At 39.8% G+C, this 12,289-nt stretch overlaps 2 protein-coding genes across 5 annotated transcripts in view; one reads left to right on the top strand and one right to left on the bottom strand.

The window, feature by feature from the left end:
* Window positions 1–3,698: 3,698 nt before the first annotated feature.
* Window positions 3,699–6,224, bottom strand: atp23 (ATP23 metallopeptidase and ATP synthase assembly factor homolog). Its single transcript, XM_044022239.1, has 6 exons — window positions 6,077–6,224; window positions 5,803–5,848; window positions 5,387–5,468; window positions 5,147–5,284; window positions 4,539–4,622; window positions 3,699–4,447 (listed from the first exon to the last, which is right to left on the bottom strand). The coding sequence occupies exons 1-6, from the start codon at window positions 6,222–6,224 to the stop codon at window positions 4,244–4,246; spliced, it is 702 nt and encodes a 233-aa protein (XP_043878174.1). The 3' UTR covers window positions 3,699–4,243.
* A 57-nt stretch (window positions 6,225–6,281) lies between these two features.
* The window catches only part of rpap3 (RNA polymerase II associated protein 3), a 23,552-nt gene continuing 17,544 nt past the window's right edge, over window positions 6,282–12,289 (top strand). For 2 of the 4 annotated variants that reach the window (XR_006360144.1, XM_044022234.1), the window contains exons 1-12: window positions 7,603–7,765; window positions 8,992–9,153; window positions 9,253–9,429; window positions 9,518–9,628; window positions 10,072–10,199; window positions 10,280–10,401; window positions 10,487–10,557; window positions 10,645–10,800; window positions 10,998–11,125; window positions 11,258–11,379; window positions 11,610–11,680; window positions 11,933–12,022. Coding sequence is in view for 3 of the 4 variants with exons in the window: in XM_044022234.1 (XP_043878169.1) it covers window positions 9,001–9,153; window positions 9,253–9,429; window positions 9,518–9,628; window positions 10,072–10,199; window positions 10,280–10,401; window positions 10,487–10,557; window positions 10,645–10,800; window positions 10,998–11,125; window positions 11,258–11,379; window positions 11,610–11,680; window positions 11,933–12,022 (1,329 nt within the window). In the remaining variant the exon portion in view is untranslated. Of the gene's footprint in view, window positions 6,347–7,602; window positions 7,766–8,991; window positions 9,167–9,252; window positions 9,430–9,517; window positions 9,629–10,071; window positions 10,200–10,279; window positions 10,402–10,486; window positions 10,558–10,644; window positions 10,801–10,997; window positions 11,126–11,257; window positions 11,380–11,609; window positions 11,681–11,932; window positions 12,023–12,289 lie in introns of those variants that run through there. The other 2 variants (XM_044022236.1, XM_044022237.1) reach the window with 2 other exon arrangements.

Here is a 12,289-nt window from a genome sequence, read left to right as displayed (position 1 = left end):
CAGTTTGACAACAAAAGCCAGGTAGCTTAGCTTGGCATAGATTTCAAACCACAAAATGCTGTGAATCACTGTTTGTTGAGCGCTTGATGGAGTGGATAAAACTTCTAGGCCAGTGGTTCTCAAACTTTTTTTAAACCAAGTACCAACTGAGAAACTACTGTGCTCTTGAAGTCACACCAACGTTACAATACAGTGGTGTAAATAGGCCTGCAGACTTTTCACATTAAGATGGAGCAAGAGATAATGTGACGCTAATTATTGTTATTTATTCATTTTTTTGTCATTTGTTTCATTTTCTACGACTCCGATCACATACCCTGGTCTATACAGTAGAACAGTATTTCCGATTTTCCACCGGCACCACCAGAGGAAGCTCGTGTGTACCACTGGTGGTGGTACGGGTACCACAGGTTGAGAACCATGGTTATAGGCTAAAGCTGTAGTTTGCTTGTTGGTAATGAACTATATTCACTGAACGTCACTCACGACATCCGCTAAAATAAAACCCAGCTCCTTCACTTCCGGGCAGTTGTCGTTAAGAGGAAACATGGGGGTTTTTTTTAAGGTAACATTAGCGATTAAAATGTCCGATATGGATTGAAAATGTTTACATTTACTTTCAGTAGTTGTTTTAGTTGTTAGCCCTGTGGGAATCAACATGGCCTAAAATAAAAAACAAGGCATTACATTTAAGTGTTTACCCACTTGAATGAAGAACGCCTGCGCATCGTTTTCTAACGAGAAATAGTCCGACTGGCTTATTGAAAACCAGGAGGACATATAGTCACCTCTGATGGTGGCTTTCTAAAACAATGCTGTTCTCTTGGTTCATTTTGCAGTGGTTATATTATATTTTTGCACACTGTGGATATTTGACCTCCAGCAGTTATGCTTAAGATGTGACACGAGCCGATAAAACAAGGTTCGTGGTGGCCATCTTGAGATATATGCACTCTTGTCCTCAATCAGGTGCATGTGATTGTTCTCCTCAGGCTACAGAACAGGTGACTGGACTCAATATACTTTCTTTGTTCAAGTGTCTCCCTTGAGTGCTGCAGATAGGACAGTGAGATGACCAAAGTTGGCCAAAGGATCGTATCGTCCAGCTTTTACCCGCGGTCTCTCCTCTGTGTCTTTCCTTCAGTCACATGTTCACTTCAAAGTCACAGAAATTGTGAAGCAAGCTCACGGTATGTGAAACACCTTTTTTTTTTTTTTGCCTCATCCCCCTCATATAAAAACCCATTAAAACTTTTCTTTGAAAAGATGTATTGTAGGGAAACAATGTCTTTCTTCAGAGCCAGCGGCGCCAGTATCTCAATACCTTTTAAATACAGATAAATAATTCAGCCGCCTCTCATTATCAACTGCACCCACCATGAGGAGCAGACACACTTCACAAAGACAAGTGGGTGTCCTCCGTCTTCATTAGCTCTCCGTGGTACAACTAAATCTGGCATTATTCTAATTAATGAGACGAGTTCATTAGCACTCTCGGGGGTTAGCGTGTTGTCCTACGGCAGATTACTGAAGGGATTTCAGTGTGGCTCCTGCATCCTAATTAGATCTCAGTCGGTGCCACCTGCTTCATAATGGAAGTCGTCACTTTCCTCAGCGGCGACTTGATAAGTGCACCTTTTTTCTCTGCTCATTAAAGGCCCAACGTTCACCTGGAATAGAACTGTGAACTTATCAGTATTAATAAAACAGTAACAGCACCTTCTCCACAAGTTTGGATTGGACTCATCTGGTCCTGATTAGGAGAGAGGGTTAGCAGCTCAAAACCTCCATCTAGTGGACAGACACAAAACTGCAGCCATTTAATGAAGAGGACGGTATTTCTGCTTGCTTGCTTTCTTTAAATATATTTTTTACCCTAATTTAACAGCTTCGGACTCATTGTGATGGTTAAACGTCTTGCTGCAGGTAGATAGAGAGAAAACCGACCGACATGGACGTGGCTCCACAGCTTGTGTTCGAGGGCTTCATTGAAAACAAATGCACATGACCAGGAGAGGGGTAGACAGTGGATGGAAGGATGGATGTTCACCGTGTTGTCGTAAAAAAAAGAGAAGAAAAAGCCAAAAATAAAATGCGACCACACTTGTGTAAGGTTTACAAGTTGTTTGTTCATATATTTTAGTATTTAGTATTTTAATTTGCTAAAAAGAAATTGTTTATACAGTTGGCTATTTAGACATTTATGTGTAATTATTATTCGCATATTTACATGTTGAAATATTTACAGCAGCATGTTAAAAACTTTAAATAATTAGCTGAATCTGCCTTTGTGGTTCTGACTCACATTTACCTAGCTTCTGAGTTGTTGCTTCAGACAAGTGTGATGCTTAACAAGGAAGTAAACAGGAAGTGTTGTTGTTGTGAAGCTGCTGAAGTGTGGAGAACAATAAAGTGCTGCTTAAGAAAATATCTTAATATTTTATCTTAATTTAAATATAAATTAAGAAGTGTTCATACTTGCTGCATAAAACCTGGAAGAGTGTGAATGTTCTGAAACATGGAGGGAGCTGCACTCACACCTGACATTACACGTCGCTCATGCATGTGCATAACGACAGTCCATCACAGGGCCACAACCATTCACTCCATTCCATAATCCCTAAGGATTTACTGAGTCCAAGATAAACAATAAATAAACAAATTCACTCATTCTAATTGTATCAAATGTATTTAGTGCCACACTATTTGATATGTGCACATTTCCAGCACTAATTCTGTTGTCTTGTATGATTTCCTCACATGACATCGCATACATCATTTCTGGGTTTTGTCCCACAGCCTTGAAGTGGTCTCCGCCGCTTTCTCTGTTAATCCTCGAAGAGAAATCTAATCTTCTTTTCTCATTACATCCCGCCTACTTGCCTTGTTGTGGTTTTCGTTGAGTTATTCAAGTAAACGCTATTAGCGTAACATCAAGTGACTTCGTGATTGTGATGCACAGGGTGTTGTCTTTCAGATAAGCTGACGTGGAGGAGATTGAGGAGCGTGGATTATGTGGCAAAGTCCCTCTATAGCGCTCTCCCTCATAAATCTCTGTGAAGGGATATGAGATTCTTTATGCTAATGTCCAATAAAGATGTCAGCAATGACATTTTACAGCAGATGTGAACAAACTTGACCGTGTTGTTGTGGGAGAACTTTCCATTAAGTCACTCATCGACTCTCAGAGGTTAATTTTTGAAAAAAAGAAAAATCCTCTCACAAGATTTAACATGAATGTGATGGAATTATAAATATACTTCAACTTGCAATATTCTTTATCAAGGTCAAATGTCCCTCTCTTGGAGATATTACTTTTAAGCTGCCGTCAGTGATGTGATGAAATCTTGTCTGATGACTTAGGCCAGGGGTGTCAGACTCAAATGACCTGGGGGCCAATGAGCATCTAGTCTAGTCAAGCGGGGGCCGACATAGAGGAAAAAACAACTATTTAGTGGCCGGTGGGCAATATAAGATATTCATTATGATATTAGACAGAATTAAAGTAAACTGAAGTAAAATTGCTTGTTTTGATATAACGGTCCTGATATAGACGGTCCACACTGCAGATGCACCGCACACACATCCAACGTGAACCTGGCCTATGTCACTGATAGCTACTGTAGAATATGGTGCGACTAAACACTCAATCAAGCTTTAAAGTCGAACAAAAGGTAAAGACACAAACATGAAGCTCGTACTTTTTCAGTATAATCAAACTTTATTTCAAAAAACATTTTGATTCTGTTTAACTTAATCATAATAATCGCCTCTATTTACAATAAACAGACGAGTGACAACGTGGCAAGTTGGCAACAACATGAAATGTCAGAGAAACCCTGTAAATCCTTTGTCATCAAAGGATTTTTACAGAAAACATCAATGGAGGAGAATCATTGGATTTCCTTAAAAGCACCCACAGATCTAAAATAAAATTACAAAAAAAAAAATCACTTTTGCCTCAACATATACTTGACCTGCAGAGAAACATCGGTCCTTGCAGTATCTCTCTTTTTTAAAGAATTAGCATGTTTTGGCTACAAAATGAAATGTACCCTGACTCCAAAATTCCAAGGACGAATCCTTCCCACGAAATCCTTTCTGAAAAGACATGATCGTTTTCAAAGTCAGTCTGTTGAGGCTTCTGTTTTTTTTTTTTTGCTGACCCAGGCCGTGCCAAGCTCTTGTCAGCATCACTGCCAGTCACAGGCCCCTTTGGGAGATCAATGAGACCGTAACGACATTATAGGTTTGCATAATACCGATCTCTGCTCTCGTAATCACTTTGGGCAAACTTGGCGTCCCTCTTGCTGTGCGGGATTCTCCCGAAGGGCGCGTGGTCGTTGAAACACGTGTCGAAGACATCGTCGACTATTTTCTCCGCCTCCTCTCTGTTGATTTTCCTCACGGCCAGGATGGAGCGGAGGGCGCGGTCTCTGACGCATTCCTGTCCGAAGAAATAACGCGAGTTAGGAGTTGGACTGAGCAACACAAAGAGATTGCAAGAGATTGCTAGATTTTTGTCTCAGAGCAGGTACCTGATGATGCTTCTTCAAGCCAAAGTTGAATCTAGCGACTTCGGTGCTAAAGGAGCAGTCTCCACTGAGGTTAGCTGCCCGAATCTGAAATAATGACACACGCAAAAATCTGTTTACACAATTTTAGGGTGATATTTTTTACTTATATGAACTACAATACATGATAACAATGCTTTTTTAGTGACAACCAAATATTAAAATGCAAATAAAAGAGAAATTTGTCTGTGAATGAATGGGACCACCCGGCCAAACACCTAATTCAGCGTGTTAATCCACTGCCGAAAATAGTCCCACAGCATATGCAGAATTTATTCTTGACAAGCTGCAATTGTATTTATTTAGAAAGGGACAGTGCAAAGTAGGCATAGGAATCACAACTGCCCTGTTCATTAAAGGTAATAATATGTATTTTAAATTATAGCCATAGTAGGTTATGAACTGTAACATGGAATTGGTACAATCTGTCGTCCAAGAGCAGACAGTCCTTGTGGTGACTGTATGACACCTACATCCACTCCTAACTGGGTCAAAACGAAGATGGCAACCGTCTGTAACAAGTTGATCACGCTGTAAATGCAGCTAATGTGTTGAAAGACAGTTTGACTCACCTCAGAACAAGCCAAGTGTCTAAAGTTGTTGAACCAGTCCACATGAGCCCGGCAGTGATCAAAGGCATGGATGAGCTCATGTGTGACCACTCGGTTCATGTGGGACTGCTGGTGGATGTTGTTCTGACATAAAACAATCTGCAAACCAGAGGACATGACATCACTGCCAGGAAGACGTGTACTTTTAAGCAGCTCAACCTACAATGTGTGTGTAGTATTACTGCATATTGTCTTTCTTACTTGAGAAGAAGTGGCGTCAAAGCCACCGCTGACTGACCCGTCACAATCTTCACAGGAAAAATGGCGATCTTTCAATACTTTGCTGTGTTAAGAGGACAAAGTTAAAATCACCCTGGTGTCATTCAAATGTTTGGGTGTTGCTGCAATAATTGTTTCAATTTCTAAGATTCTAGTACCGAATCAAAGTTTAATCGTTTTAAAACCAAGCTGTGTTTTATATCCATCTGTTTTGTAGTTACAAATAGTTAATAATAATCACTTTAGCAATAGATTAATACTCAGAAACACAACCCGACTTTGTTAGCTGGAGTATGTTGAATTGACTATTTGTTTAAATAAAAGCAAAATATTTATATATCTAATTATTATTCAAAAATATTATAGCAAAACAGTGACATAACACAACACATACTGACCATCCTGAACTTTTCATGGCACTGAGGAGGAGTTTGGCATATGGACCTGAAGGAGACAGAGGCCGGTTAGAGCTTCATGTTGTCACCAAGCACTCACTGACAGAAAGCACTGGCTAATGCTAAGCGAACATCGACAGCAAACATTACCTTTGCACTGGTATGTATTTATAATCACAACGGAAAGAGGCCCGTGTGTTGTACAGCGTTTGCGCTCCTTACTGTTACAGCTATGTCATTGTCTCTGAAGAGCTAATTAGCCAGCTCGAGTACTCACTAGTTTCCATTGCGAACTGTAGCATGACACGACACTTGCAGTTGAAAGTAAGCAGACCCGACATGAAGGTCTGCTTCTTGTTATTCCCGTTCTTCCGCTCCGGGAATAAGTCGTATCCATAGTCCTCTTCTTGTTTCGTCTGGTCCATGGTGACAAATGCTGCCTACAATTTGGAAATACGAGCACCAAAGTCCCCCGCTAGCTTCCTGCAGCTAGCAACAGAGGTCGCCACTGTTGTTTTGTAGATCACGTGGTCACTGTAGGTCACAGGTAGGTCAACCGTTTTTTATTATTATTGTTATTTGATTATTTTCGCTCTGAAACATGCACGTACGATGTGCATTATATTTCTCTTTTTAAATTAAATTAGTAATAATAGAATATAAGTTATATCAATGACGTACTCTTAGCCATACCGGCATAGATCGTCTATGCAGAACGTCCAAATAAGATGTCAACTTTACGCTGTGTAACAAAATCAGAGGAGCCCAAAAGCCACACTAAATCGTTCCAATAGCATCGACACTGTAGTCAAATGATCTGATGCTGAATGTTAACGCCCTCCTTACAAAGGATTTTACGGTAAAAAATAAATAAATTGTAATGATATCGACATCCGGTTTTCAAAATAGAACATCGAGAACGTTGTATCTGAGTGCACGGTTGAAAGCACATCTTTGAATGGGGAAAATAATAACAATCTTCAGTGCAATACGTTTCAGAGACCTAATAACTGGAACTGTATAAAGACATTTTTCAGTAAGTTCTGAACAGTAAGTAAGTTCTGAACAACACTGAAAGCAGCACAATGGTATCTACTAGTGCAGATCCCCAGGACCAGGATTGAGAAACCCTGTGCTTGTGTACTGGAAATCAGACATTTACAGTTTTAAAGAAATATCAAGTAAAAGTCCCACATTGACACTTTTTAATATAGTATTAGTATTCGTATTAGTAAAACATTTCCCAACTTGATGTAATAAAAACAGAATGTACCATAAATTCTGGACAAGAGTGACTTGGTTGTTTTGAAGGACTTCTATGACTACTAGCTTACTGGAAATCAGATTACAGGCTTTTACTGTACAGTTTTAGAGAACTTTCAAATTAAATGTACCACATTCGCACTTTTCAAAAACAGTCTCAAATTTGAGAAAAATCGTTGGCTTAAATAATGCAAGTGAGGATTTCCATTACTTTTCCCAGTTGAAGTTGATATCTTTTTTTGTGTGTGTGTTTTTTTAACCGTAAAAGCCTTTGTAAGGAGGGTGTTGAAATGCATTCGTTTGACCGCAGTGCATGACTGGACAATGTCGCCCCATGCCGGGCTATAGTCTACTTCGTTTGAAGCCCATGGACTACAACGATATCGTTATAAGAATGCTCAAATAACGCTCGTTCGTGTTCATTTAAATTAAATTTATTTAATTTAATTTATGTCTTCCCTTTCCAAATGCGGAGCATTGTTTTTCCGAGTAGGCTGGTTGTCTATGATTGTAACATAGACGATCTTTGGACGAGTCGTCCGGCAGGAAGTACGTCACCAGAGCTGCTGGCTCACCGCTGTCATGGCTTCGAACATAAACAAGAGTCACTGAAAAGCGACACGTTTTGTTGTAGCAGTTTGCCACAGTCTTTAAAGTTACACTTTAACTCTGTTAATTAATTAATTTCGGAGAGATACGACAGGTACGTTATAAGTTCCCATGAACAACATTATTCATTATTCTCCTGTAAAATGTGGCGTGTCTGTTTGCTAGCTATGTGCTAGCCGTAAACACGTGATAGATAGATAGATAGATAGATAGATAGATAGATAGATAGATATTGAGTCACTTTTGCTAGATAGATAGATATTGAGTCACTTTTGCAATGTAGCTCCATTTGCAATGTCACAGAAATACACTGTGGTTAGCTATGTTGACTACATAAATACAGTTAACCACATTAGACACACAACGATGTATTACAAGTAACACAATGGGCCCTTTGGACAGCCAACATTTTGACAGCTGACATTCGGAAAATAATAGGTAAAATATCAATTGAATAATGGTGGCGTTCCATTTATCTTTCTCAATTACATTACATTACATGTCATTTAGCAGACGCTTTTATCCAAAGCGACTTACAAAAGTGCATTTAAACATTTGGGTACAAATAAGAGCTAGAAGTAAGTAAGAGCTTCAAGTAGAACAATTCCTCCTGCTTGTTTAGTGTTTATGCCACGCTTGTCTTGCCTTTGATCTGGGATGGGCTGCAGCAGCACCTGTGGTAGGGAATTTCATCTGCCTTTAATCTGCGCAAGGCAAATTGATATATTGGTTAAAGTTAATGGCGTGGATATTCAATTAGAAGTCAGGAGGAACAGAAGAGAAAGAACTGCAGATAAAACTTCGAGTTGTGCTTTAGAACTTCAGATTGTGGAGGGAGGGCAGTGTGCACCCTTCTCAGCCTGCCTTAAATTAGAAGAGGCAAAGGACAGAGGAAAGCCAGTAATTCAAACATTACAACAAATAGACAGGAACATGTACACATGAGAGACGACAGGAAGGAAGTAAAAGAGAGGGAGAATAAAGAGTGGAAGCCAAGAACAAAGAAAAAAGTACTGTTACTGCATCTTGTCATAAACAGCCATTTTAAAAACCAAATAACAACAATTAATCTGCTCCTATAAAGAAGAAATATACACATTTTTACAGTCGGTGTGTGATATCAGATCCAATGATTATGACCAGTATTGCACCAATATATTATTTTGTTCATTCATAGATGTTCTGAAGAGTTTACCTGTTTACCTGAGCTAATTTTATTCAATCAAATACTTTCATTTTACTTGTGAGAACATAGACATAGACGCAAATACAGCAGCAAGAGTAATGAATTTTCCCACAAAACAAATGCCTGTTTCACAGGGTAGCAACATGTCAGGGGGAAGCAAAGTCGTTGAGTTACAGCTCGAGATGCGGCAAAACATGGAGGATCTGCAAAGCTACGTGAAGGAGCTGGGGGGCTGGGAGTCGGACATGAAGAGGAGGGACGAGGAGCTGCGGACTGAAGGATGCCAGGAGGATGAGGTCTGTTCCTGCTGTACGTGTTTGTCCTCTTCTGGAGCAGGCAATGTTCTGGATGTTCCTCTGATGTCAACATCAGCGTCTCTCTGTCATGTGTTGTAGAGGAAACTCCCGCCTGTGCGCAACCAAGACTACAAAACAAAGATGAGGGAAAAGAAGAAGAAGAAAAAGAAGAAGATGACAGAGCCTGCTAGTAATGGCGATACGAAAGCAGAAGAAGACAAACAAGCATCAAGAATAAAAGCATTTGACTATCGATCATGGGACAAGTTTGACGTGGTAATTAATGAGTTCTTATAAAGTATTTTTCACATGTGCAGAAATCCAGGAAGAGGTGATTTCAAATTTATGCTGCTTTGTTTTGCAGGACAAGGCTCTGTCAGAGATGGATAAAGAGGAAAGTCCAGCGGAATCAAATGAGTCAGACTCAGAGGAAGCTGCACATGATGCGGAAAAAGCTCTGTCAGAGAAAGAAAAGGTAAAAATACAAAAATAAGTGATTCCTTTCCTGAGATTTTTCTTAATTGTTCGTATAAAGGACATCATTATAGCAACATATATAGTGACATATAAAGGATGAGAAATGACAATACAGAGCTATTTGTGGTTTCCTTCCCCCTAAAACTCACATGAGTCAAGAAGACCAACAGTACAAGCACCTGGGGGAAAAAATTAAGAAAAAGTGACCATGAATGAGGTGGTTTCAATCAACAGGCAACAGTATCATCCTTTTAGCAGCTGTGACTCATAGGAGGTTTTTTATCACAGATAGTTGGCACAAGTGTAATTTGTGTGAGCGATGACACTCTGAATAATGTTAGATATGCTGTTTGTGATTTTAAGACCATATGGAGAGAGGTAAAAGTGGTATTGCCTGTGAAATGGTCACATACAAATACCAATTTTAACTTTTATTTTTAGGGTAATGAGTTCTTCAAAGACGGCAAGTACGATGATGCCATTGAATGTTACACCAGAGGGATGAACGCAGATCCTCACAACCCTGTGCTTCCCACAAACCGAGCCACATCCTTCTTCAGACTCAAAAAGTAAAGCATGGATCTCATATTTTGCTCTATTGTGCTTTGATTTTTTCCTGTATTTAAACGCGACGCTTGGCTTTTTGCAGGTACGCTGTGGCGGAGTCGGACTGCAATTTAGCGATCATTCTGGACAGCAACTACTTCAAAGCGTTCGCACGGAGAGGAGCTGCACGCTTTGCCCTGAAAAAATATGAATTAGCGTTAGAAGGTGACAAACTGATTAAAAAAAGAATTTAGAATGTCACTCAATCTCGAGCGTACCAATACACTAACACAAATCTGTTTCTAAATAGACTATGAGATGGTTCTCAAGCTCGACCCTGGAAACACAGAGGCAAAGAGTGAAGTGGAGAAAATCAAAGAAGTGAGTTTCAAAACAAGCTCTTCTTTTGTCATTGTACCTTCTCAAACCTTCTCTTTAGTCAGGTCCTTTTCTGTGGCTGGTTCTCAGGTCCTTGGGCAACAGACAGTGACGGTACAGAGTGAAGCGCCGCAGCCACAGGAGGCTCCGACAGTCGACTCTGAGCAGCAGAGAGTGATGGAGGAACAGCAGAGACGGATGGAGGAGCAGCAAAAGAGACAGGAGGCAGTCTTACAAAAAGACAGGGTAAGCTTTTCTGTGGCTTTTACTCTTTAGATTCAGTGTTTCTGTGGAAATCCTAATCTAATTTGGTAATTCATGTTTTAAGATCTACCTGAGATTAAATGTAGCACTGTGTGTGCGTGTCAGAGGGAACTCTTTTTTACTTTTACATTCTTTAAGCAATTTTGGTTCATGTTTTTTTTTTCAAATGTCCCACACAGGGGAACGCTTATTTCAAAGAGGGCAAGTATGAAGCAGCCATCGAGTGCTACAGCCAAGGCATGGAGGCAGACAACATGAACGTCCTCCTTCCCGCCAACAGAGCCATGGCCTTTCTCAAGCTGGAGAAGTAAACACAACAGCAACATTTTCTTTCATCATCATTTTTTATTATTTTTATTAAACCCAAAATAGTATTGTCTAAATTTGAAAAACAGCACCAGGCCGACGAACCTCCCTTTGTCTTTCTGGTTTGTTGCAGGCATAAGGAGGCAGAGGAGGACTGCACTAAGGCTATTTATCTGGACAACACTTACTCCAAGGCTTTTGCTCGCCGAGGCACAGCCAGAGTAGCATTAGGGAAACTGGAGGAGGCCAAACAAGGTGTGGTATTCAATGATTTCTTCAGGGGAAATAGCATCATTCTGTGTTTTTGTTTAATATCTTTCAGCTATATTTGTCTTTCTACTGTTGATTTCACATCTGTCAAGCCAGTTATTCCTGTTTTGGACGTCATATTTAACTGACATTCATTTCTGTTTAGATTTGCACATAAATATTGAGAGTTTAAGTCATGGTTTTTAACATAGACCGTGTGTGTGTGTCTTTCTCAGATTTTCAGGAGGTGTTGAAGCTGGAGCCGGGAAACAAACAGGCCTCGAATGAACTCCAGAAACTGCAAATTGTAAGTGTTTAAGATCTAGTTGTTTTGTCTTTAAAACAGGACAGTGACAAACTGTTTTTTTGAAAATAGTCAGTTGGTTGCCCGATTGCATCGACAGTATTTTGCTTCTAATTTAATGTGTTTCAATGCCTCATCAAACAATTATACTTATAATATAGTTTATCCCTCCACTGCGTGTTAAGTGTCTCCGGTTACGAGGTCGACCAGAGTGGACGCATCAGTCTTTACTCGTCTTTCCTCTTGTTTTGTCAGATGTGTCCCAGCGGCCTCCTTCAAACTGAGGACAACAGTCCGAGGAGAACAGTCGAGCCGATTGACAAACCAACACATCTGCGCTCAACCGTGAGTTTCCCCTTTTTTCCACTAATGTTTTTAAGTCTTTAATTTAATTCTCTACTGGTATTGGCTTTAAAAACAGCTTTTTGCAACAACAAAATCAATAAATCTGTAGATGAGAATGATGGTAAGAGCATGGATGTGAGTCTTTTCCCAGTAAAGTATTGTGTATTGAAGCAAGATGAGGTGTTATTTGATTTATTTTTGATTAATGAAAGAAACTGTTTTTTGTTCTGTTTTGTTTTGACATACTTGGTTCAAAGTATGTCATTA

The sequence above is a fragment of the Solea senegalensis genome, linkage group LG3, assembly GCF_019176455.1.
Source record: "Solea senegalensis isolate Sse05_10M linkage group LG3, IFAPA_SoseM_1, whole genome shotgun sequence".
NCBI lineage: Eukaryota > Metazoa > Chordata > Actinopteri > Pleuronectiformes > Soleidae > Solea > Solea senegalensis.
The sequence above is the reverse complement of the archived record's forward strand: the minus strand, read 5'-3'. Positions and strand labels throughout refer to the sequence as shown.

Excerpts from the sequence above, each read along its gene's own strand:
- atp23 (XM_044022239.1), bottom strand. The coding sequence starts at position 6,224 with ATGGACCAGACGAAACAAGAAGAGGACTATGGATACGACTTATTCCCG. Across the intron at positions 5,849-6,076 it reads ACAGTTCGCAATGGAAACTA|GTCCATATGCCAAACTCCTC; the intron begins GTGAGTACTCGA and ends TGTCTCCTTCAG. Across the intron at positions 4,623-5,146 it reads GACACTTGGCTTGTTCTGAG|ATTCGGGCAGCTAACCTCAG; the intron begins GTGAGTCAAACT and ends TCATTATTTCAG.